General features: G+C 43.4%; 2 protein-coding genes across 9 annotated transcripts in view; one reads left to right on the top strand and one right to left on the bottom strand.

Annotated features, from left to right (window-relative positions):
- Nucleotides 1-797: 797 nt before the first annotated feature.
- SETDB2 (SET domain bifurcated histone lysine methyltransferase 2) lies at nt 798-21,814 on the bottom strand. Of its 5 annotated transcripts, XR_010827965.1 has the most exons (17): nt 21,649-21,813; nt 21,533-21,603; nt 20,557-20,616; nt 18,135-18,257; nt 16,666-16,731; nt 15,904-16,006; nt 14,637-15,203; nt 12,731-12,850; nt 11,815-11,984; nt 11,177-11,405; nt 9,402-9,486; nt 8,343-8,448; nt 7,298-7,629; nt 6,001-6,089; nt 3,934-4,051; nt 3,605-3,665; nt 798-2,295 (listed from the first exon to the last, which is right to left on the bottom strand). XR_010827965.1 is itself a non-coding variant. In XM_066988990.1 (16 exons), coding segments are annotated over exons 2-15 (2,169 nt in total). In that variant the 5' UTR covers nt 21,534-21,603; nt 21,649-21,813; the 3' UTR covers nt 798-3,665. The 5 variants fall into 5 exon arrangements, 4 of the variants coding, with proteins under 4 accessions (XP_066845091.1, XP_066845098.1, XP_047908435.2 ...); XM_066988990.1 differs by having other exon boundaries at nt 798-3,665; XM_066988997.1 differs by lacking the exon at nt 798-2,295 and having other exon boundaries at nt 3,470-4,051; nt 14,865-15,203; nt 21,649-21,814.
- Nucleotides 21,815-22,133: 319 nt separating this feature from the next.
- The window catches only part of CAB39L (calcium binding protein 39 like), a 63,085-nt gene continuing 59,674 nt past the window's right edge, over nt 22,134-25,544 (top strand). For 3 of the 4 annotated variants that reach the window (XM_048052492.2, XM_048052489.2, XM_048052490.2), the window contains exon 1: nt 22,135-24,282. The gene's annotated coding sequence lies outside the window, so the exon portion shown is untranslated. Of the gene's footprint in view, nt 24,283-25,544 lie in introns of all 4 variants that reach the window. The other variant, XM_048052491.2, reaches the window with a different exon arrangement.

Here is a 25,544-nt window from a genome sequence, read left to right as displayed (position 1 = left end):
ATGAGGGACCGCACTCAGAAAGACACAGAAGTTGAGCTGTGCAACAGCAAGCAGAGGAACCATGTCCTAGTTATGGCTAGGACAAAGCTAATTTCCTTCATAGATGCTTCCACAATGCTGTGTTTGGGATTCGTGATGAAAACACTGCTGATAACCCACCGATGTAAGGTTGCAGCAAAGCAGGGCTCACATGGAGCCAGGACGGTTCGCAGAATCACAGAGTTGTAGGGGTTGGAAGGGACCTCGAGAGCTCACCGGGTCCAACCCCCCTGCCAAAGCAGGTTCCCCAGAGCAGGCTGCCCAGGGAGGCGTCCAGATGGGCCTTGAATATCTCCAGAGAAGGAGACTCCACAACCTCCCTGGGCAGCCTGTCCCAGTGCTCCGTCACCCTCACCGCGAAGAAGTGAGGGAAATGACGGTTCTGCCCCTCGTGGTGCCCTGCCCGCAGGGAGCCTGGGGGGCACCAGGAGGGGACACAGCCCGGACAGGTGGCCCAAACTGGCCAAGGGGATGTCCCACAGCACATGGCGGCATGCTCAGCGATAAAACGTGAGGGAGAAAGAGGAAAGGAGGACGTTTGGGGTGATGGTGTTTGTCTTCCCAAGAAAGTGCTGCGTGTGCTGAGCCCTGCTTTGCTGGGATCGGCTGAGCACCTGCCTGCCACGGTTGAACGAGCACTCTTGCAATGCCTATTGAACTGACACAGCCGTGATCTGCAGAGGGTACTTGCCAGGCACCTTCTGCAGAACCCATGCACATAAAATTACAAAAACAAAATTGCAAAAACAAAACAACAATTAAAAATGTACCTTGTAAGGTGTTTTTAAGTATACAGGCTATTATCTCTGGTCTCAATTGTTGCAGTGACAAGCAATGAAAGCATCAGACTGTGAGGGGTGTAAAAGCTGGTTTGCAGCAGCAGAACCTGGTGTATCCTCACGTGCAGGAGGAGGCTGAAGCACCCCTTCTGAACACAGAGCTGATAAACACAGCCAGCCAAAAAGCCCCATCATACCCATTATGTAGAGTAAAATCCACACTGACAACATGCTCGTGGACAGTTGCAGACCAGATATTTTCTGTAGCAAGAAACAGAAGGTACTCTGCCTTTAGATGAGAGCTGGGACTGGAGACCTCCAGCTTCCACCTGGTCTGATGAATCGTATCCTATACGGAGGTCTTAAAACCCTGAGGCTGGAGCTCTGCTCCCCCAGGCCGGGGAGAAGCAATCTCTCCCCTCCCCACGCACAGCTGCAGGCAGGGCAGTGAGGAAGCCTCAACTCCAATTTCTGCACCAGCCCTGGGGGCTAGTGGGAGAGAAGAGCTGAGGTCTCATACTTCACAGAACAGTTCACAGGTCTGATCTCTCAGTGAAAGGTCCATTTATAAAAGGTTTAAACTCCTTGTATGTACTGAGCTTGTTGAGAAATCTGAGAGCATCCTGGAGATACAGGTAGCGCTGCTGACCCAAGCATGAAATCTTTCATGCTATGGTTTCCATTATACACCATCACCCCCTGCTCCTTCAGGTTAACACATTTAAGCATGTTTTGGTGCACACTTACCAATACACATACGCATAACATGCATTCAGGCAAGTAAAATCAAGTGCAGAGTTTAACAAAGTTGTACTTAAGAGTGAGTTTAATGCTTGTGACTTGAGGATCCCTTCCCTCTTGCTGTGTCCTCCTGCGCCACCAGAGAGATGAGATAGTGCTTCTAGAAGCACCTCTGTTTTCTTGGTATCCATATGCCCAAGGCAGTAGGTGCAGAGGCCTCTCTCCCTGTGTGGCATTTTTCAGGTTGAAGAAAATCCACTATGAACTCCCCTTCCCTCCTTCCTTCTCACTATAACACCACGACATTAAAGCTATCCAGCCCCTCTACCTTGGGACATAGACCACGCTGCTGTTTCTCTCACCAGACCAAATCACAGACATATGCAGCCTCCGTTTCACATCACAGCCACAATACCGACATGTGACCATGCAGGGAGCTCTTGAAAAACCATACGGCACCTGTAGCGCTCTTAATAGTGGTTACTGAGGAACCTGCATGGGAATCTCTCAGAGGTGTCAATGAGTAAGTGAACAAACTTTAGAGGAAGGCATCTGGTGGGTGATGGGTGTGACGAGCTCTATACCTCTCCTCTGAGCTGCCTTCACATGTTTACGCTTGAGACATTTCTGTAAGGACGCTCCTGGGCTGTAGTTTTGGCTGTGCCATGGAAGAGCAGGTTCACCATGGGGTACGTCGCCCTCTAATACAGGCCAGGGAGCCAGTTTCAGCCCTGCTCTGGAGCCAGTGAAACAGGAAAACCAATGACAAAAAAATCTGCTAATGGCTGAGCAAATACCAACAGAAATTACATGTGATCAGCCATGCATGGCCTCCAGAGTATTCTAACAACGAGAAAATTCAAGCTTCTGAAATTCATGAAGTTAAGATGAATTCCAGGACCAGCTTAAACTCCCCCTTCTTTGCACAAGGCTCCAAAAATATTCAGAAGCCTGCATACCCACGCCTTGCTCTTTTCCAGGAACAGCATTACACACATGGCATTCAAGAAGGTTAAGGGCCTGGTCCCGCACTTGGGTCGTAACAACCCCATGCAGCGATATAAGCTTGGGGAAGGGTGGCTGGAAAGCTGCCCAGCAGAAAAGCACACACAGGTACCAGTAAACAGCCCGCTGAATGGGAGCCAGCAGCGTGCCCAGGTGGCCAAGGAGGCCAATGGCATCGTGGCCTGCATCAAGAGCTCACGTGGCCAGCAGGACCAGGAAAGTGACTGTCCCCTTGTACACAGCACTGTTGAGACAGCACCTGGAATATTGCGTTCAGTTTTGGGCCCCTCAGCATTAGAATGATGTTGAGCTGCTCAAGTGTGCGCAGAGAAGAGCGACAAAGCTGGTGAAGGGACTAGAAAAAGACACGTGAGGAACAGCTGAGGGAACTGGGGCTGTTTAGTCTGGAGGAAAGGAGGCTGAGGGGAGACCCCATCGATCTCTACAGCTACCTGGAAGGAGGCTGCAGTGAGGGGGGTGTCTCACTGGTGACAAACAGGAAACAGCCTCCAGTTGCACCAGGTGAGGTTTAGATTGGACGTTGGGAATAATTTCTTCATGGAGAGGTCAGTGGTCAAGCAGTGGAACGGACTGCCCTGAAGTGGTGGAGTTCCCATTCCTGGAGCTAAGGCGATGTGTGGACCTGGCCCTAAGGGACACGGTTTCAGGAAGAGACTCTGGAGTTCAAGGTGATCCTGAGCGCAGAGCAAGGACAGCTCTGGCTCACCTATCACCCAGTACACAACAGGGCACTGAAATGAGGCCCACTGGATTTCCAAGGATTTCACTGTGAGATAAACATGGACAGGGATGCAACTGTTTCTCTGCAGCACCAGCAGGACTTGCCCAGCTCACTCTGTAGCGAGACCACAGCTCTACGAGACTGTTCTGATTCATCTTACCACTGGATTCAGCAGGCTTAGGTATATTTAAAACATTCTTAACCCCCAAAACAGACAGGCTTGCATTCATATGAGTCTCAGAAAACTGAGTTTTGCTAACTCATCATTGCAGGAGGGCACAGGAAAACATCAACGAACCATTGCTCTGCGCCCATCAGGTTTCTGTTGCAGCCTGGAGGGAAGCATGAGTTCTTCCAGCCTGTGAAGGAAAGGAAGGGAGGGGAAAGATGAGGAGCACAGAAGTAATCTAAGAAACGGCCGATGCCTGTTCTTAAGACAGATATTTCTATTCCTGTAAACCATAAAAATGAAAATTAACTCTAAGTTTAAAAAACAATCAGATAAAAGGCATTTTTGTTCAATATAGTTAGCACCACAGGTTTGTTTAAGTGCACTGTTCACTGTACAGTCCCTTCCAGCATATAAATGTCCAGGTACGTGAAGTGTTGACAGTAGAAAAGCTTGACCTATAAGGTTTTTTTCCTGCACGTCTGAACTCCACACTGGCAGGAAATCTCCATCTCTGGCATGCTTCCAGCTTCATAACCATAATCCCACGTGAGTTCGGTTCCAGCTTTCACATGCCTAAGAAATAAAATATTTGGTCAATTCGTTTGAACTCAGTGAAACAGGACTGCGTTCGCCATTTGTCACCAACAACCCACACGCAAACCCCAAAAGCGTGTGGGGCGAAAGCATCATGCATGCAGCTCAGAGAGAACCAAGAGATATAAGGAGTCCCTGGTACACGCTGCTTTGCCTATCAGAGCTATGGAGAGTGCAAATATCTATAGCTAGAAAAAAAGAATTTATCAAGCGGTATAATAGAGCCAGAGTCTAAGCAACCAGCTCTAACTTCCAGGCAAATTCCGGGGGGAAAAGTTAAAAGAAAAAAAAGGAAAAAAAGATAAGTGAACACATCTCAACGAGAGCACAGGCAGCTTTGTTCTTTTTACTGTGTACAGCCCATCACTGTGGTTCAAATAGATCTCTAGGTGTACTGAGGATGAAGGGGATCATCTTTGGCTACATTTTAATGCAACTGCATCATTTACGTGCCCAAACCCTAAGACTCAAAGTTAAACACATGACCCTCAAGAACCAGCCCCTGTGACAAGTATATGAGAGAGGTGATTTCAAATGTAGGAAATTCACTGCCCCAAACAAATGCCAAGTTAAATACTAAGATACTGAGGCACAACCAAGTGGAAAAAGCAATAAAATACAAGTATTACAAACAAGAGAGTAATTCTCTGATATTTCACAGAGGGTAAGATATAAGTGAAGTTCAGTGAATGATCAGGCAGCAGGCTGAGAACAAACAAAATGAGGACTTTTCAAGCGAAGCATAACTGCAATCTGGGACTTGATAACCTTAGGATGTTCCGGAAGCCAGAAACATAAAAGAAATAAAAAGGTGACTGGGAAAGTTCACAGAAGACATAAAATTAAGCTCAATGATCCAGATGGAGCCCTTAATCTAGAAAAGTTGCAAAGGGGTTACTGCCAGAAAGCCAGAGGACAAGCCAAGGGAACATTCCTTCAACAACCGTCTTCCCTAAGCATCTTCTGCTGACCACTACTGCCTCTATCCTCTGGCCTCAATCCCCACTACACATTTCTTTACTGAGTACCTGAGCAAGAAAGATTCTAGCTAAACCACAACCTTTGTATTTCAGAAGCATTATCTTCAGAGCGCTTGGAAGCCCTCCTCACAGTGCAATCCACAGCATGTGCGTCAGCAGGGGACCAGGGGCTGGGCCTAGGGTTGCAAAGCTCCACAGAGTATCAGTGTTCTCCAGGATCCCTGTTTGTCTGGACTAAACTCTCCTCTCTGTTATAAATTCTCACCTAGCACTCCCGTTGTCAAATCCATCAGCTAACTTCAGTCATATCGTTAATCTTTCCTTTCCTGGGTTTAGCTGCCTCCTCCTTTCATCTCATTGGTGCCAGCTCTCTGTATCTCCCCTTCCTGCCATCCAGGAGGAGATAGCCACATTTTTTTTTGTCTTTCAGAGGAAGTTCCACCTGAGTACCTTACTGCCACTTCCCCAAGACACGCTGCAGTACACAGAACGAGTCAGCTCGTTGGGCTAACAGAGAAAGCGCATCAGCCTTAAGAACCTGTATGCGCCGACCCTGCCCTCTGGGACACAGCTCTCCTGGGCATTCTTTGAGGCACGACACTGAGACCAACGAATCTTGGCTTTCTAAAGAACCATGAAAAATAGGTTAAATCTATGTTTCCACTGAAGATGGCAATGACCAAAATGGATGCATCAAAAGTCATTTCCACTCTTCATGTTGATTATCACTAATGATTTTTTTTTATTCAGTTTGCACTGAAACAACTGTATTTCTTCAGCCTTTAGTGAATAGTAAGAAGTCACTGGTAAGAAGGCAGTTCTACAGTTTCATGATCTAAATGTCTGCACCCTTAATATAACTTTTTCTTAATAATTAAGCACTGTTTTCTTCCCTAGTGCCTTGAAAAAAACACATTACATTTCCCAAAAAAATAAAATAAAAATCACCTGTTTGTGAAGAAAGCCACCCACGGGAAGCTTCTGTTGTGAGTCTCTACAAACACGCTCTGTGCAAACAGATTTGGGCAGCAGCTGTGCTGTGAAACAGAATAGATGAATTAGAAAGAGTAAGTGACCCGGTCCTTGGCCAAAAGACCTGTTTTGTGTCAAGTATGTCACTGTTAGAGGTAGTTCCTTCCTCCCCTTTTCCAGTCAACAAAATCTCCATTATTCAATGCCACTACCACTATTTTTTTGCTTTAACTATACCTCTTTAATTTATTTTTTTTTAATCTCCATCATATCATGGAAGTACCTTTGCCTAGGAAAATCGAGGTCATTTATCAAGCTGCCCTCCAGGAATTTATGGTGAGGAATCGTCTTTGATTCGGGCCGTACCACAAATAATCAGTATGTGACAGATGTTTCTTGATGTCAGTCAGGGGAGCAATTAATAGATGAAATGATTGCGTGCACTGGCGAAGAGATGAGATGCTAAACGTCATTCAGGTGCACACAGGAACACAGGTATGGTGATGGGTGAAGAAGGAAGGTTTCAGCAAGATGCACTATGCCAATCTTACCACCATACTGCCTCTGCAACGAGGAAATGCTCAAGTATATTCAAGATTTTACACTAAAATACGTATCGATGCCAATGGAGAAATAAGTTATTTGCTGAGCACATCCAGATGTATGCATAAAACATTCACCTTAGCTGGACTTTTGTTGGAATTCATTGCTATTTCCTCGAAAAGTCAAAGTTAAAAGACTTACTAACCAGGTATCTATCCAAGCATGACAGACCACTTTCTTAACATGTGATTTAACTATAGAGAAGTTTCCTACAAAATCACAACACTTACCTTAAATCAGCATAAGCCAGAATTTACAATGCTTTGGGAACAAGAAATGGGGCTGGGAGAAGGCTGGTAGTTCAAAATGTGCTATTTGATCTCTGGACAGCCCCTCTCCCCCCAGGAAGAGGCGCTATACTAAAATTCAGAAAACAGGTATCACTCACGACTTGGAAATCTTTCACTCTGGAATCTAGTGGTGCCAAAACCTACAGCTAGTATGTACCATGCATTACCTTACGGAAGCACTCACAGCTGGCAGGAGCCTACCTTCTGTTCTGTCACTTCAGAGTGCAGGCAGTGCCACAAGCTGCCCTCACACGCACCCACCACGCATTTGGGTTATGTCAGGACAGATTTTTTTGCAAAAGCCTTCCAACTCATGCAAATCCATCATTTATTTATTCCAGCTAAGGCACGTAAGACAACGCATCCAACTTCTTACTTACGTTAAGAAAACGACCCACATTCCCTTCTTTCGTGGCATCCAGTATATAAATATTTTCTTCGTTAGCATTCTTCAGAAGCGACCCATCACTGTCAGCCTCCTTGCAAAACGTGCCTTGTTTTGACTGCCTGCGATTCTCCTCTTTGTGGTTAGCTTTTTGGGGAACATTTTTGGATGGCCTCATAACACGAGTGTCATCCAGCACATCCGACTTGCCGCAAGCAACACCCTGCAGAGACAGACTCTTCCTTTTGCATTCTGCACTGTCCGTGTCAGCAGGCTCGGTCTGTCCAGTTTTCACGGTATGGTCTTCCTTCTGCTGCTGAACGGATCCTGTCAATGGACATGGAAGTTATTTTTCAGTATTGCTTTGAAGCAAAAGCCTTTCCCTTGTTTGGCCCTGGCCACTTATCCACCCACCTTTCTTTGCTCTCCAAAATACATTCAGCTTCCTCACTATTCGCTACAAAGCCTTAATGTAACTGCCCTTTTCCACACCTTTCATCACTTCCCTATCAAATTACTACGTTTCCCCTTGCACTGCCTGAAGCACTTGCCCAAGGCTCCTGTGAGTGACCCCAGTCTCTCCCTTCTTCTCAAATCCCACTCCAGACTGATTTCTTTTGCATGGCATTTTACCATTGTTCTCCTTAATTTCATTCCTGAGAGAATCACAAACTGGAATAAAGACAGAAACAAGATGCGTGTGCAAACAGCATCAGTTTCACATCGCCTCCCAAGGTTGAGCGCCCCCCACCCTCCCCCTTACATCCTTTTCCCCACAGCTGCCCTGCATTTGAAAAACTATTCTACAGACTGTTCACCAGGGCCCAAGATCAAGTTTGCAGGCAAAAGATTGCCTTGGACCAATGGATGGGCTGTAATATGCAAGGCAGCAGTAATTTCTGTACTGCTGAGCTCCGCTAAGACAGCCTAAGCACTACGTGGACATCATCACCCTACTCTGAGAACAGGCCTGCACACATGCAAAGCCCACAGTTTACGAGTACACTAAGAGTGCAGTATTTACAGCTCTGCAAACCTACTTTTTCCTTTCTTTGTTCCACTGGTTAGTTTTGTTTTGCTTGACTGATGAGGCTGAGAACTATTATCTTCATCTGAGCTGGCACTGTGCACCAGTGTATCAACTTCCTTTAAACAGAATAAAAAATAAGTGAAAAGGCTGTGACGTACTGTTGCTATATGCAACTCTGGGTCAACACAGGATAACAAATGGATTTTAGGACTCCAGGGCTTAAGTTTCAAACCTACTTGGCTATACACACGGCTATGACTGAGTTCCAAAGGTCCAAACATTTACTGCAATGCAACATGCATCTTAATTTCAAGTCATCCTTCAGAATAACCTGGTAGGAGCTCCCCATTCAACACAATATTTACATTAAGTAAATAAGTGCAAACAATCTCACCAGGGTTTAAATGTCTTCGTATAAGCTGCTGAACCAAAGCCCAAATATGCTTTTTACATGGTTTTAATAAAACAGAAGTGGCAAGATTTCTCGCCTCCCCCTACAAGAAGGCAATCAGTTATGGGAGCACCAAAATGCACAGAACTGCCACATTTTTGCATGAAAACATCGTGTGCAACGGAGCCTGCAGAGTAAGTTCACACCAGCTTCCTTGCTTTGCATGTATTTACAGCACTTGACACCCCGGGGCAGAAGAGATTCTCCCAACTGTGCCGCTGAGCTAACTCCATCCAGCTCTCGAGATTTTATTCCCTTCTTTTCCTGCTATGTCACTTTTCAGGGAGACATCACAAAAATATTAGCACTAACCCTGCAATTAGCTACAACGGGAGATGGAGGTGGAGAATCATTTATTGAGACTCTTGGCTGGAGCACCAGTGAAGGGTGAGGATGGAGAAAGGAAGGATGTCATTAATGCCCTTCTCAGTGAAAGTGCTGAAGGGACGGTACTGGAGAAGGGATGGGGTATAGCTTCCAGCTCAGCTCACAGCGTGACAATCTCACGAAGAAAGTTTGGTAGAATTTAAGTGTGTAAGATGAAAAGGTCAAAATTGATGCTTATATTCAGCACAGTGAAAAGAAAATCCCTCTTTTAAAGCCACTTATGATTATTACCATTTGTAGCTGGCGATTACGAACAACAGCTATTCTAGTTCCAGGCCTTCTCACCGCTGCAACACTCGAATTCCTTGGGTGAACTCTGTGCAGAAAGTTCAAAAGGAAATCGCAAAAGACAAGATGACACATAAATAACTCTCACAACACACATTTCTCCAACAGCCTCTAGTACATTTAGAGCAGACCACACCAGAACCTGCAGTCTTACTTTCACCCCAACTGCTTTTTGAGGAACTGGGTTAAGTTCTCAGTGGTGTTTATAAAACAGTTCAGCATACTTTTCTTGAGAGATAAGCAGCTGCTTGTACGTCCTCCTTCAGTACTCCCAAGAACCAAGCTTTCTGTTAACTATTATACCAAATCACCTCAAAACACAGCACCTACAGAGAGAGTTTTGCCTTTTTCCTGCCATCACTTTCAACACTTTTGACAGTGTAGCTTTCAAACAGGAAAACAAAACAGATGTGGGGATAAAGGATAGAGAGAGGGAATCAAAACATGGCAGATATAGAAAATACTCTCACACAAAAGAACTTCACATCACACTCTTTCACATCAGGAGAAGGTTGAGGAAGGATGGGAAACAGTCTTTGCCATATGTACTTAAAACATCAGAAGTCTCGTTTACTTTGATTATATTTAGACTGCAGTAGAAAATACCAGCTTCAACCTAATCAGAGCGTCCATACAGCATGTAGCAATAAGTAATAGCTCCTATTTAAGGAATTCTTCAAACTGAAATATTTACATGTATTTTCTTGCCATGAAAAAACATCGTATTTCTTTGGTCTACCAGTAATGGCCAAAAAATGCTATTCTTTAAGTCTTTCTTAAGATTTAAACCCCTTTGTAAATTCAGAAGTTGCAGTTGCCATAAGAAGTTGTAATATTTTAATATTATTATGATTACGCTGTTCACCCTTTTAAAGGCATCCTGCTTGGGTGAATGACATGTAGGGCTTAGCCCACTGATATCCTCTCAGAAGTTTTTTTCAGGTCAGCTGGATTGGGTTTTGTTTTCTTTCAGGAGCCAGACTAGCAAATTCTTTGTGTGTCACATTTTTATATAGCTCCCATGTAAAACATTAATTTCCTTTCCTGAGAATAAAAATGAAATTTAAGATAGCAGCAGAGTAAAAACGAATTTAATATCATGCTTCCCTACAATTTAGAGGGGAAGCACTTAGTAAAAGTAAAATCTAGCAGATCACTGATAATTACTACAGCATGATATTGACAAAGCCACACATTATTTTGCTGTAATTTTATTTTAGGAGTCTTGTCAGGCTATGAGACCATAAATTGAAAACAGGATTAGAACTCCCGTGTAATTTACTGCAAAAGGAAGCCTGTTGTCAGACTCCTTACAAGAAAGGGTTGAAACTAGCAGGCCAGGTTTCGTTACAAAGAATAAGAGGTTTAGAAATTTGAGAGCAAAGCACAGGACAGTTAGTGGCTAATTTGTTATCAAATCCTTCAGTGTCATCAAGTATTTTTTAATCACTTCACTCTTTACAAATGATCCTGAAGAGATCACGTACAAATGGGATTTCTAGAAAATGATACGGGATACACACCATCAAGGAAATTAGCATACAGAAATAACTCTGTCCCACTAGAACAGATTAGGATTTAACCAAAAAATGTTGAGAAAGAAAAAGAAACATCCTCTGGCTGAGGGCATTCAGTTCTACAGTAAACTGTATATAGGACTTTCTAGAATACAAGAACATAAAGTTTTGCTATTCTTACATTTCCTCGGGTAAACTTACTCAGATGATTCATCTTCATTATCCACAGTCTGAGACAAAGATTCCTGCTTCTCAAGAACATGATCTTTGCCAGTCTGCACTAGTTCAATCTCAGAATCTGAGCAACTGGAGTCAAGTTTCCTTTTTTTGGAAAAAACGCCGTGCCTGCTGTCATTCACAGCGCTCTCCTCTTTCTTGTCTTGACTGGCACCTCCCAATACTTGAGCTTCAGTTCTGCTCATTAATCTGCCTGGAAGAAAAATGACTTTTTTTTAAGATTGTTTCTTTGCTAAGATGGGTCACGCTGTATCAGTTCTAACTTACATGAAAGGCAAGAGCATTATTTTGAAAGCAAAATTTCAATGCATTTATACTGAAGGAAAACTAGCCCTGGCATAGGATGCATGGACCTGTGAAGGGAAAAAAAGTCAAGTCTGAGATGGGCAATGCTCTAGAACCTTTTGAATTCGTCTGGCACCATTACATTGCAGAGTTCTTCAAAGTTCTGTCTGTTCGATCATCTGCAAGTTAAGATCACAGTGGCTCACTTCTCTTCCAACACTCTATTTCCCTGTTGGGTTCTCAAAGAAATTCCAGGGCACAGGCCACAGGGGAGGGAGAATTATGCTATAAATCTTCCCTAGGTCACTTTCTGTTACCTGAGTAAGTACAAACAAACGTCCCCTTGTCAATATCATCCAGGCAGCGGACGCCCCAACCCTTTTTCTCTGTGTTGAACACCTGCAGGCGAACTTGAATGCCATGCTGTACAACCCTGTTCTGACACATCATCTTGTCGCACCTGCACAACACGCTACACTCATAAATTCTGTCAAGAGAAAACAAAAGAAAACACAACATAAAAGAATGCATTACCAAAGCAAAGTTGCCATTATAAATTTCCCTCCTGAGCACTAAGTAATAAGGCAGTTGAATGAAAAGAAAGACCCTGGCTAAAACTGATTGTGCAGTGCTCTGAAGCTCATGACTACTGACTCATCGATTTTAAGAGTCGGACAGATTTTTTATAAGGACACAAGAAAAATAAATGCTACTTTTTTATTTTACAAGAGTAAGTCACACAGATGAAGAAATCTTTATGAAGTACCTCATTCTATGATTGAGCAGAGTTTAGCAAAGACAACCTGCCTGCTGAGACCTCACTGTAGCTGTCAGGAGTTTTAGGATTTAAACAAATGCCACTAGAAGAATTCGCAACTGTGCTTTTTTCCATCTGTCTCTGGGTGCACTGGCAGCTTTAATCCTGTACCCCAACCAGAAGTCAACGCTGCACAGCAACAAGGACTGAAAAGGGAACAATATTATTGGGAACAATTATTTGTTTCCTCCATCACCTGTGCACACACACAGGGCACCGTCAAAAAGCCACAGTAATCTGCAGTACAAAAGTGTTTTTTCCCCCATCGTTACTCAAGTCAGTCATTATTTCTGCCCAATCCATCCTGACGTGCCAGTAACATTGGGACAAAAAATGAAGGTTTCGGTAATCCAGAAACACTACAGGAGTAAAGCAAGGGTATACAAATAAAATAGTAATTATTAGTTCTTTCTTACCCACTAGGAACAGGCCCTTCCAGTCTTTTATAGCTGTATCCACGAGAAGTTTTAGTACTTGGAGACAGAGAAACTTTATGACAGCCTCTTGCAGTTAGCTGTAGGCACGCACATTTTGACCTAGAAGATAAAAGTAAAACATCACATGGAAAACAGACTCTATTTGAAGTTGTGTAAATCAAGTTTACATCATTTAAAATGTACTTGACTATATGCATAAACATACTGTTTTATTTTTAATTACAAACGGGACATAATCAAATTGATTGAATGAAGGAATGAGAATAATCTGTTCTGGCACAGCATCCTGGTCTGCTAGCCACTACTCCATCACCTTCCTCCCGCTCTGGTGGAGGAAGTGAAGAATTCCACAGTGCCCACTGAAGAACTCCAGCAGTAATGCTGACTCTCACATCTTATGACAAATCCAAAGACTCGCAGGCTTTGTGTGAGCAGCAACTGGACAAATCCTGACTCCCCCAAAGTATCTCAGCTCTTGGGGAAGTTCAGCACACAGAAGGAGCATGCTACGTGCTAGCCGTTCCCCACTGCTCTACGTAATCTGAATAACTGAAGCTTCATTAATACACTGCACGCCAGTATCCGCAACTGCCCCAGCTACCAAAAATACAAAATGGATTCAAGAACAAGGCAACACCTCCGGGCAGAGATCAAGTTAAAGACAAACACCCTTCAGGGAAGTGGACAAATACCCCACAAGAAAGCAGGCAGCGTTACTGCTAAGCTCAGATGTGAACTGTGGCAGTTTCCCGCAGAGCAATACGCGGTCCAGAGCTACAGGGCTTCAGAAAGAGATGGTAATGAGCAACATCACTGGAACATTTTAGGGACGTGGTTTAGTGGGTGACACTGGTGGTAGGGGGATGGTTGGACCAGATGATCTTGGACGTCTTTTCCAACCTTAATGGTTCTGTGGTTCTAACTGTCCAGAGCATAAACGTGTCCTGTGACCATGGCGTTTTATAGCTGTTGTTTAGGAATGAGGAAGGATGGGACGTAGAGATGGCGAATGGGGGTTTCTTCCTCTGCCTTAAGTAACCTCCCATGGCCCACACGACTGATCTCCCCAGGCTGCCCAGTCCCAGCCCTGAAGGATACCATCCCAGAGGGACCTGCAGCTGAAGTTGTCATGAAGAATCCCTGTCTGCCAGAAAAATGAGCCTTCCTCTGCTAGTACACAACTCTCCCTTCCCCACTCCTTTCCCAAAGCCGAGATCTGCTTTCCAGCTCCACTTGAAGAAGCACTGCCCATTTGGGAAGGAATATAAAGGAACATAATCGTTCTCTTGCTCATTTCTTTCCCTACAACAGATGCTGGGCAGGTAGGAGCACCCAAGTTCTGGAGGAGACAAAGACCCAGTTGTTTCAGTCAACGCAGAGCACAAGACAACTACTGCAGAAATCCCAGCAGCATCGGCCTTTCATTATTTGGCACTGCTTGGTACTGTGCACCTTCGCGCTTCCAACATCCCCCTAACACTGACACATCATACATTACACAGAGTCACGGAACTGTCGGGGTTGGAAGGGACCTCCAGAGCTCACCGGGTCCAACCCCCCTGCCAAAGCAGGTTCCCTAGAGCAGGCTGCCCAGGTAGGCGTCCAGACGGGCCTTGAATATCTCCAGAGAAGGAGACTCCACAACCTCCCTGGGCAGCCCGTCCCAGTGCTCCGTCACCGTCACCGTGAAGAAGTTCTTTTGCATGTTGGTGCAGAACTGCCTGGGCTCCATCTTGTGGCCATTACCTCCTGTCCTGTCCCCACAAACCACTGAGAAGAGGCTGGCCAAATCCCTCTGTCTCCCACACTTCAGGTATTTAAAGACATTGATAAGATCCCAAATGTCTTCCCCACTGTTTGCCTGGGATTCAATTTTTCCACTTACCTATCGATGCAGCCATCTGTGCAGTCACACGAGTCAAGAAACATGGTGGATAAATTGTTGAGATAATACCCACGGGGCCACGATGCCCTCCGATATTTAAAATAAGGTAATCGCGCGCGGTCAATATCGTTACAGAAGGAGACGGGCACAGACTCAGCTCCATTGCTGATATCAAAGTCATACACAAGGGGTTTGGGATTTACAGTGTTCCTGCCCAGCAGTACGTACGTGTTGAAAGAGAAGTGATCAATAAATAAGAAATTGCATTCTGTTTCAAAGAGGTAATTTTGCACGTCTTGGAAGCTTCTCAGACTCCTGCCACAAGGAGCTTTGTAATTCACATCCAGTGTTTTCGAAAGGCAGTCTGCTTTTGCGTGGCGTCTTTCAAAGTGAAGCAGGATTGGGATCTTCAGAGGATTTTCACCTTTGTAGGAGCTTACTGCTCTGTTGGTGAGACACGCACTAGAGCACTTGTGGTTCTGATACTGGGGGCTTAAAGGTACAGATCGAATTTCACTAGATGCTTCTTTGCTCCCCGAATCCAATTTTTCCATCTTCTCCTTTTTGCTATTTCGAATGAAAAAAAAAGAAAAAAACGGCATCTCAGACAACCAGTAAAACAACCCGTCTTCTAGTGGTTCAGCATTATTACTGTGGGAAAGTAACAGCCCACGGGTTTCACTGAATGACCGTCTGCATCACGCAACATGGCCTGACGCCACATGAAGACACACAGCGCCATCCCAAATAAAGGACAGCAGCAGCTCCTGCCCAGAAAGAGCTTATGTACTAGAAGATAGAAACAACATTCATAAAAAAGAATTAAAAAAACAAGGAACAGTACACCTTTGCCTCCATCTTCCAGCTACTACCTGAGCATAACTACAAAGACTCATTTGCCTAACAATCCACAGCCTGTGAAACCCTGAGAACTGAACTCAAAACTTTTAAGTCCCAGCCCCGGTAGCCCTGGAAATACTCATGGAACTTCATTCGGATCTAAATGCCCTGTTTTATTCTGCAGGGTTCTCAGGTGACATATTAAACAAGTCTACTCAACACCTCAGGTTTTGATCTTGCAGGCCATCTTGGCCATGTAGGCCAAGTTAAAAATATTTTTCCTTTGAAAATTGTCAGGATTCAAAGTTGATTTTAAAACAATGAATTTAAAAATTCCAGAGTGAGACTGAATACTCTCTCAAGTGCAATAAAGACATGTAGACTAACGAGCTTTGCTAAATTGGAAGTATTAAATAAATACACTGACCTTTGAGAACCTTCTGCCGAGTTTGCAGTGCTGGCATCTGTAAGAAGCCGATGCAATTTAGGTTTGATTTCCTGTGCACCATCTCCATCAACCACTTCGCTTGCTGAAAAAATATGGAATATAAGCAAAAACATCAGTAATCTAAATTTATAATCAAACTTACTTCCCTTATTGAAGAGAGAATTGCCAGAATACATTAAAGACAATGCACTGCTATGAACTATAGCTAACAGAGCATGCTGACAAGTTCCCTACTAAAAAGAAACTACTTTTTGAACTTATACAGAAGTAATGCGTTTGCATAAAGAGGTGTGTGAGCAGCTGTCACTCACACACACTCTCCTGCTTTCTCTCCTGTTTCTTTTCTCCATCCCCCCTTCCCCCTGCCATTTCCCTTCCTCCCAGCCATTCCCTTGCCCCAAAGGAGGAAATTTAGGTTAGGCGTGCATCGACAAATTTGAGACAGAAATGCATTGCAAAGATCTTCCCCCTTTTTGCCAGCCACCACATGACTTGTGCATTAAAATCTCCCATGTAGCTTTCAAAGTGCACAGAGGTAACACATATAGGAAACATACAGATTTTTCTTCACTATTTGAGGTAAAAGGATGCCACGGTTTAGTTTTTTTTCCTCTGTTTGCAATGCCAACGGGCTTCTGAGATCTATATTATTCACTTCAAAACCAGGAAATAAACTCCTGGTACGTAAAACAAAAGAAATTCAAGCCACAGAACAAATAAATACAATCAAGATGCACATACTGTTTGTCAAAGTTAAAAGATCCCCTAGATTAGCTTCGTTCACCAGTGCCCAAGCCTGCCAGCATTCTAGGTTACAAAGAAACAAAACAGATATTAAGCATAGTTTAAATAATAAGGACAGTGACAATAGGGACTGCTAAAAGGTAAAATGAACCTTAAGTCCTCCAGAAACATCGTTTCCGGACTATGCTAATCGAGAGCATTGCAACACTCAGACTATTACAAACTTTTGGCACTGCAGTCCTAGCAGGATGCATCCCAATACGCACATCCAGGAGCTGCAATGAAGTCACAGCTCACGTTAGCAATTGTGAACCAGAACTGAACATCCTCTGCCTTGTGCAAAGCTGCTGGAATGCTTTTAAACACACCAAGCCCAGCAGCCTCCAGAGGCAGTAATACGTGTAAATACAAATTAATGTAAGTTTCTCTCTTTACTTTGTCACTAGATTGGTCATCTCCCACCAAAAAAGGGCTGAATCTTGTCAGGCCAAATTAATGCTACTCGTAAGTTGCTGGGCACGGCCTTCAGACTGTAAAAACACGAAGAAGACTTCTGCCTCAACCTGTTGCCCCATGCAATAAACATCACAAGTTGACAGAAATGACAGTAAAATCCATATTAACAATTTAGCTTTGAATCTTTACAGAACAAAGCATAGAACGTACAAATTTAAGTACCTCACAGTCTCATTGCATCATCTGGGGATTCAAGTTCAACTTTTAGCTCCGCAATTCTGGAATATTTCCTCACAAAAATCAAGACATAGGAACGCAAGTTCACAAAAAAAAACACAGCACCAATTTAGAGCAAGCACCAAAATGCAGAGTTTAAAAGTGTCTTACACTGCTGTGCATTTTCTTGCACAGAAGAAGCAGTAAGTTGCACAGATTATTAAATCACCGAAGTAAATAAAAATGAAATAATTTCTAAGTTAAATAGACCAGTTAAAAAAAACAAAACAAACAAAACCACCTGTGTACTGCTCCAGGCTTACCAAACTCCCAATTTTGATGCAGATAAAGAAAACTTATTACCATGAAAATCAAGAGCAATCTTATAATGCATTACTGTTACCAGTTTCTCCAACATGAAATAGTACTTACAAGTCTATCATCTCACCACAAACCCATTCAATTCACTGAATCAGCCTTAAAGGCTAAAACTTTTGGAGATGAACAAAGCACAAGGCACTGGAGATATTTCATTACTTCCCAAGAATAAACATTCCTATTCTGTGTGCATAAAAAAAAAAAAACACTTTGAAAAAGCACAGGGGCAAAACACATCTGAAATGTTTTTTTTTTTTTTTTTTTTTTTTTTAGAAATATTTTAAAAATTGCTTAAAAAAGCCAACTGCTAAGGAACAAACTCAGAGATCTGAATTGTGGCAGGTATCACGCAGCCCTACACGAAATAGGCCACAGCTCAGTTGCAGTCCTGCTGAACCATTACAAGGATTTCAAACCTTGGTTTGTGGCAGTTCCATTCTTGATCTTTTCCTTTAGCAACAGCAGGACTTCTTGCACCTGCTCAAATATGATGTCTACTCTTCTATTTCCAATTTGGGTCCAAAACGCCTTCAAATCACCTGAAATACAAATTTCCATTTACAAGTTTGTACAGCTCCCAAGAAGTCTAAAAAAGAAGAGTAGCTCTTAATGGACTTTTCAAAGGCTCATAATCATTTCAGTGGGATGCAGGGGCCCAGCACTTCTGAAAAATCTGGCAAGAAACTTTTTTTTTTTTGAAAGTCGATTCCTAACCCTAATCATGAAAACAAAAAGAAATCTAGTGATGAACTGGAGTGACTTCTGATGGTCCATGAAACTCCTTCAAATAATTTTTCAAGCATGTCTACAAAGGGTGCTCTGGAAGCCTTTCTCCAAATACTAACAAATTAGTTCCACTATGAATTAGTCATCAATGAAATTCATAGAATTGACAAAGGAGAATATTTTCAACTGAACGAACTAAACAGATTACTAAAGAAAAATTTGGATTTTTTTTTAAAGCAATGACCTTCCTTAGCTATATAAGATGATTGTCCTGTTCCCTTGATCTCTTCAGTAAGCTTTCTAGGGGAAAAAACGCTGACCATATTCTCAGATAACAGCAGTTTGGCAAATTTTGCTTACCAAGTTATATTAGTTGCAGTGAGTAATATTCCACTTATATCATACCTCCATTAGTAATATTTAAAAGAATATTTTGCTAAAAGAATTAAAAAAAATTAAACCACCAATTAGAACCTGATTCATCACACCTCTTCTCTTCCAAGCATATGTATTTGTGGTACTAAGCCCATTCATGAAAGCTGTTGTTAAAGTATTAGTACGTCTTTGGCCAGGACACTAAGAAGAGAATATGATTCAGTGTGTCACCAGACCATGCCAGAAAATGGAATGTACTCTCTGTTGTGGTTAACATTTCTCTTCTTCAAATATCAAGCACAAAAGAGTAAACAAAACTGTTTTCCCACCCCATTTCAAGAGTCCACTGTCACCATCCTAGGTTTATCGCCTGATTTCAAGATGGCAAGTTTTGGCTAGCAGACTTATGATACCACAAGTATCACTAGTAATCAGATGTGGCTTTCTTGTAAAGCTTGCCAAATATTTTTTCAATTTTTCTTATCAGAGAATGATATTGCTCAGTATAACAGAAACTGAGTAATACTATGTCAGTAGAGAGCCAGTGGTTACCCACAAAAGCACCATGACAAAGTGAAGAAAGTAACAACCTTTTGTCAGCAGCAGTTAAAAGCTTAACATTAAATATAAACAGGAACATAGAAAGTACTTCACTTGTAAAATGACTGATCTGGCACTGACTCTCAACACTATTTAGTGAGCTTTTATATTCACAGAAATACTAAAAAAAGGCGGAAAGAGCAAAGTCACACTACAAAAAAAGGCTGCAATGCCTCTTGGAATCCCACGTTACTGCTCCAAGAACCAAAGTGCGCCCTGGGCCATTCCCACCCTTTTGCTGTGCATAACAGTATCACAAATTTAAAGTACTGAGAAACAAGTGTATATAAGACCCCCGTTTAAAAAAACGCATTCAGAAATGCTAGTAAAAAGTTCCACCATTGCCGATTAAAACCGCTGCCATTACGTCTCATCTGTTTTCAGACACTGCAATATGGTTATTGTATTTGGATAGCACTGGTGGACAGACCACTTCAGAGGATGGATGACAGAACAGAGTCTTTCATTTCTTGGCCAGTTTTAATCTTGTGTAGGCCAAAAGCAAACAGACCACATCGTTACTACGTGCGTGCTTGTCACTCACCTTGGAAACGCTCCAATTCTCATGCCGGAGTGCTCTGAAACTCCAGCAGCAAAAGCTTGGTTTTGCACGGAGACACCGCATGTGAAGCTCATGGTATCATTTTCCATTTCAAAAAAAAAAAAAAAAAGAGATGTCCACACCATTCAGGACAGGGAACGACCAGACACAGGATGGGTCTATTTTGTCAGCCTTCAAACTGGTCTTACCAGCTGGTGACTCAGGGCGTGCGCTGACATCTGGTGGCAATACCCTAAGTCAGCTTTAGAAGTATTTCTAGAAGGATTTTCTTTTCCCCTCTATAGGATCTTTGTGGCCATCTCTCTTTTTTTTTTTTTTTTTTCCCCAGCATTGTGTGGGAGCAGCTAGATGTTAGAGCAAGAAAAGAGGAGCCAAAGCCAGGGCTACGTATGCCAGCTACCAGTAAAAATACTTGGGTGAGCATTTCCTATGGAGTACCTGTAGGACTCACACACATCTTATTTATACACCATGAAAGGTAAAACTATTGTCATCCACGTACCACTTTCATACTAGAAGTGGTGCTAAATATATTCCACCTTCTCCTTTCCCTCCATAAGTCTCAATTATACTACCTTCATTTGTCTCTTTCCTGGAACTGGTACGATTCTCCTCTTCAAGGCAGTTGTACAGCACTGCAAGAGGTGCAGAATGGACACATTAAGAGCTCAGATAAGAAATTAAAACGTTTGTTGGTACTTTTTCAAGAGTTATACAAGGGGATACCTACAGTGGGAAACTGTGAGAACACTGTGGGAGAAAGGATTATAGAACCATAGAATCATTAGGGTTGGAAGAGACCTCCAAGATCATCTGGTCCAACCATCCCCCTACCACCAGTGTCACCCACTAAACCACGTCCCTAAGCACCACGTCCAACCTTTCCTTGAACACCCCCAGGGACGGTGACTCCACCACCTCCCTGGGCAACCCCATTGTGGTGAAACAGCCATCCCACTTTCAAAGCTACGCACCAAAACCTATCTGAAGAACATTCACAGGAAATGAGTGGTGAGGACCATTTTTTTAAACATACACCAACTTATCACCCTTAAAACACGAAGCTGTGATGAGGTGGCCCATACGATCCAACATGTTCAGCTAAACCTAAAAACCACCCGCTTCCTGTTAAATCACATTTCTTTTTTTTTTTTTTAATTAACGTTGTCACTACAGTTGTCGCTACAGCTGTAGAACAACAAAACTTGCACACTCAGGAAAGAAAAACGCCTGTTTTAGGCGAGAAATTTACCGACCCTGCTTCGCAACACACGCAATACAGAGTAAGGATCTGGCACACTAAACAAAACCCCAACTGAAGGCGCTGTGTTTCTGGCTGCCACCACAAACGGCACAGCACGGCACACCCCCGGCACAGCGAGCCCTCAGCCTGCTCCAGGCAGCTCCCACACACCAGCCCCGCGTGCGGGCGCCTCAGCCCCTGGGTCTGACTGGGGGCAGAGCCTCATAATGCAATTTCCTACAGAAAAACCTCCTCACAGGACGTGCCTGCGGGCTGTCGGGGCATGCGTTTGTTTATCTAAGGCTTACTTCTTTCGCCTTGCGTCTGCTAGGGCTGCTCTAGCCTTCTTCCCGTTCCTCCTCCTCCTCCTCCTCCTCCTCCTCCTCCTCCTCCTCCTCCTCCTCCTCCTCCTCCTCCTCCTCCTGAGGGCAGCCGAGGGCTGAAACAGGAGCAGATCATAGAATCGTTAGGGCTGGAAAAACTCACGGCGCTGCTCCGCTGACACAAACCCCCTCAGAGCCTCTCGGGGGCCCCGTCGAAGTGATGCCGGCCGCCTTCCTCCCCCTCCCCCTCCTCTTCCTCCTCCCCCCCCCGTCAGCCGCCCCGCCCCCGACCGCCAGGGGGCGCAACCGCCCGGAGCCGCGCATGCGCCGAGCGCATCCCACCTCCCCTCCCCGCTGTAATGGCGGAAGGAGGGCGGGGAGGTGGCACCTCCTCGCTACTGCGCGTGCGCAGAGCCGGCCCCGGCCAATGGGGGCCGCGCTGGAGGAGGGGGTGACGGGGGGCAGAGCCGGGAGGTGCGGCCGCCATCTTGGGGGTGGGCGTGGCTTGCCCGGGGTGGGCAGGGTGGTGGGGGGGGCGCCGCCATTTTGGGGGGAAAGGGGGTGGGGTGGGGTGTGTGGAGGGGGGAGCGGAGGGGGGGAGCGGTGGCGTCTCTTTTACGCTGTGTTGTGGGGCGAGGTGGGCTGTGAGGGGTCTTCCCAAAGCTGGGACCCCGTGGGGATGTGGTCTTGGCTGAATGCGTGCACGTGTGGGAAATAAAGCTGAATGCGTGCGTGTGGGGAAAATAAAAACAAGCTGGGGGAGGTGGGGGGTGGGTGGTATGAGCCTTTACTTAGAGCCCAGGTAATAAATTAAAGAGACTTGGTAAATGCGTTATTTTACTGTTGCCCCTGTTGTTTGCTATGTTGTCATTGATACCTTTTGATGCAATCAAATTCACAAGTTTGCATTGCCCTGAATGTGTTTGCATTGTGGCAATGCAAATTTGTTTTTTTACAGAGGCTATAATTAGCCCTTTTTTCTTTTTTTTTTTTTTAAGAGGTGGGGTTGTGTTTTTTTATTTATTTTTGTTGTTTAAGTGCTGAACATTTGTTAGTGAAAGGTAACAGTGCTGTGCTCTTTGCCACTGCAATTTTTTTTTTTTCTGGTCACTGCTTTAAATTACAGAGATGAACTTAACAGGCTCAAGTCGCTGTCAACGTGCTTCTAGTCTTGTGGATATTATTAAAAGTATTTCTCTAATTGGGGTAAAGAATAGGAATTTGTCTGTGTGGAATGCTCTATGTGACTTGGCGCTCTAGTTAGATTTGGGATCTTCCAGAAGATTTTGATGTTCAGCATCTGCCTTGTACTTTTGTAAAACCTTCTAAATGTTTACATAGGCATGCCTGCATCTGTGGCTGTGTTTGAAGTTCCCCGATTAGCCCACGAGTACTGTGTAGCTCTACAGAGAGAAATGAGACAACTAACAAAAACATTGTTGGGAACAGGGTGGCTTAGCATTGCTAATGTGCTGATGAATCTCCAAATAAAAGTAGTCGTTTACATTTTAAAAAGAGAGATTTCTGTCCTATAATAGTTTATTTTAAAATTTAGTACAAGCTTTCCTTGCTCCTGGAGTATACTGCCTTATAAACTGATGATTGCAGATTAAGTCATTTTGTTTTACTGAATTATTAGTGTACATACATGTCCAAGTGACTACTGAATGTTATGAAACGCGGCATTATGAATTGTATATGAGTTTTTTGCAATTGCAAATTGCATTTGCACCAAATGCAAAGAATATGGAGCCAAACATCATGGTGATTGTGTTAATGACAAGTTATTTTAAAAGATGATTTCCTCATAAAGTTTTCCTTCCTTACATAAGTGTCTCCTAAATGGCCTCTAATGTTTGTGTACGTGTTTTGAAACTGTGGTAAGCATTAATCAGCAAAATGGGGATGGTACAGCAATCTCATAAACAATGAATGTTACTAAATAATCATATTTATGCTTGGATAGCAGGACCATATATGTCTGCTTGCCTGATGTGCTTAGGAAGTTAATGTTTTTTTTATGATGACATAGTTGCCATATGCTTCACAGTCACCAGCAGCAGATAAGCTCAAGGGTTTATTCAGATATAACTCATTGAAATGCAAGTATTAGAAATCTGGGCATAATTTTAGTTGGAAGCAAGTAAAATAACTCAATGGAGTTATAACACAATGCTAAGAAAAGCATTCCCTTTGCTCTGAGCAATCTGCTAGAGGTTATTCCATCTGCCATGATGGGGTCTTTTGCCCAATACCTGTCAGTTATGTGTGAAGATACGATACTGCTATCTGTGTTACCCCCTATAAAGTGCTAGCAGCACTCAAAAGCTTTTAACTAGGAATTGGGAGTGACAGAAGTCAGAAGCACATGACTGCATACTTCTCAGACAAATGAGAAATTAGTCATACAATATGCATCTTAGTTGATGCAAAAGGCAGTAGAAATATGCCTGACTTTAAGACTATAAGGAGGCAATTTTGTGAAGTATCTGAATTCCCTTATTTTCTCTTTCATCTAGTGCTGTAAGTTATTCTACAACACAGCAGCAAATCCTACTGCTGAGCAGGTAAGCTCAGTTCTTCCCAAACTTCTTAGGTGGCAGAAGCTCGCAAGCGATGCTGATCTGACATCCTGGAGACCTGCCCACAGCACTTCTCTAGCAGCAGCATAAGCTTCTGGGGACTCTCCCACCAGCTTTTACAGTCTAGACCTGGATGGACTAACTGCATCTAAGGTGAGGACAGCCTGTTCCGTGTGCTTATGCACTTCTTAACGCTTTTGTTAAGATGACAATGAAAGGGTTGACTCTGCAAGTGAATGGTATAATTTGTTGAGTTGCTTAATTTCACTTTTGTATTATGTAGTTCTTGACATATTTAGGGAAGTAAGATGAATGATTGCATAGGCAGGCAGACCATAAAGGGCTCCTTTGAATGGGAGGAGATGACGTTGGCCCAAAATGAACCATTTCTTCCAGTTCTTCAGGGATGGTTTTATGTTTCATAATTCTCACTAACTTTTTTGTCCGTTTCTGTCTGGATTGTCTGTTTTGATGATGCTTTTCTTCTTAAAGTATTTTTGTATCAGTTGAGTGCTATTACCTGCTCCTTCTCTTTTACATCCTCCTGTTATTCTTTGTGATTTAACTTGCTCCCTTATACGTAAGTATAGATAACCACACCTCATTCTTTCAAAATGTAGCTTTAACATAGCATTCACTTCTATTACATCGATTAGCTTAAGTCCGGATTACATATAGTCCTTTATTTTTCACCCATCTAATCCATTTGGCAAAGATAACGGATCAGAGAACAGATCATAATTTTATACAGATCGTTGCTTCTTTACAAAACATGTTCAGCGGGGCATCCTTCAGCTTATCCTAGAAGTCTGGCTGCAACACATCATTATTTATGGAGATGCATACTAATATTCTCTGCAGGTACTTTGCTTACTAATTGGACTTATCACAGACTATCTACAGGCCCACAGGGCTATGTTTTGTACCTGTTGCTTTTGTAGATACCTTAGGTTTTATGTATTATTAGTATTAGATTTCAAACTATTCAATCAAAGAAAAGGCAGATTGGGGTCTCAGAGCCACTGAGCCTGTAAAATGATTTTGTTCTACTTGTGTTCTAAGGATATTCTCATTCTTGACAATTAAAAGTCAGAAAAACCGTCTATTTGAGAAGTGGAACTTCTGAAATCATAAACTGTTACTGTCCTAAGGGAATCTTAAAATGCAGAGGCTGGCTATGAAACGGAAAGGAAAAAATTGTGTCACCATTTAAACAATAGCCTTCTTTCATGTGGAGGACCTAGATGTCTGTTAATTACCAACTAGTTTGAGGGTTTTGGAGCCTGGCCTAATCTGCTGAAACTCTTAACCATCCGCTAGCTGGCATATCCTTCAAGGTCTGCATTTGGACAGTGGTAATGTAATGGATTTCATCTTTATGGACTGTTTATGTAGTAGAGATGTGTTTTTTTTTT

Source organism: Anser cygnoides, chromosome 1 (assembly GCF_040182565.1).
Source record: "Anser cygnoides isolate HZ-2024a breed goose chromosome 1, Taihu_goose_T2T_genome, whole genome shotgun sequence".
NCBI lineage: Eukaryota > Metazoa > Chordata > Aves > Anseriformes > Anatidae > Anser > Anser cygnoides.
This window is presented reverse-complemented; position numbering and strand designations above follow the sequence as displayed.

Bases quoted from the DNA above. Each gene is read 5' to 3' on its own strand.
- SETDB2 (XM_066988990.1), bottom strand. The intron at 16,732-18,134 runs GTTTGAAATCCT...TTTGTAACCTAG, and splicing joins TGGAACTGCCACAAACCAAG to AATGCTGGCAGGCTTGGGCA. The intron at 15,204-15,903 runs GTCAGTGTATTT...CATTCGAAATAG, and splicing joins TCGGCAGAAGGTTCTCAAAG to CAAAAAGGAGAAGATGGAAA.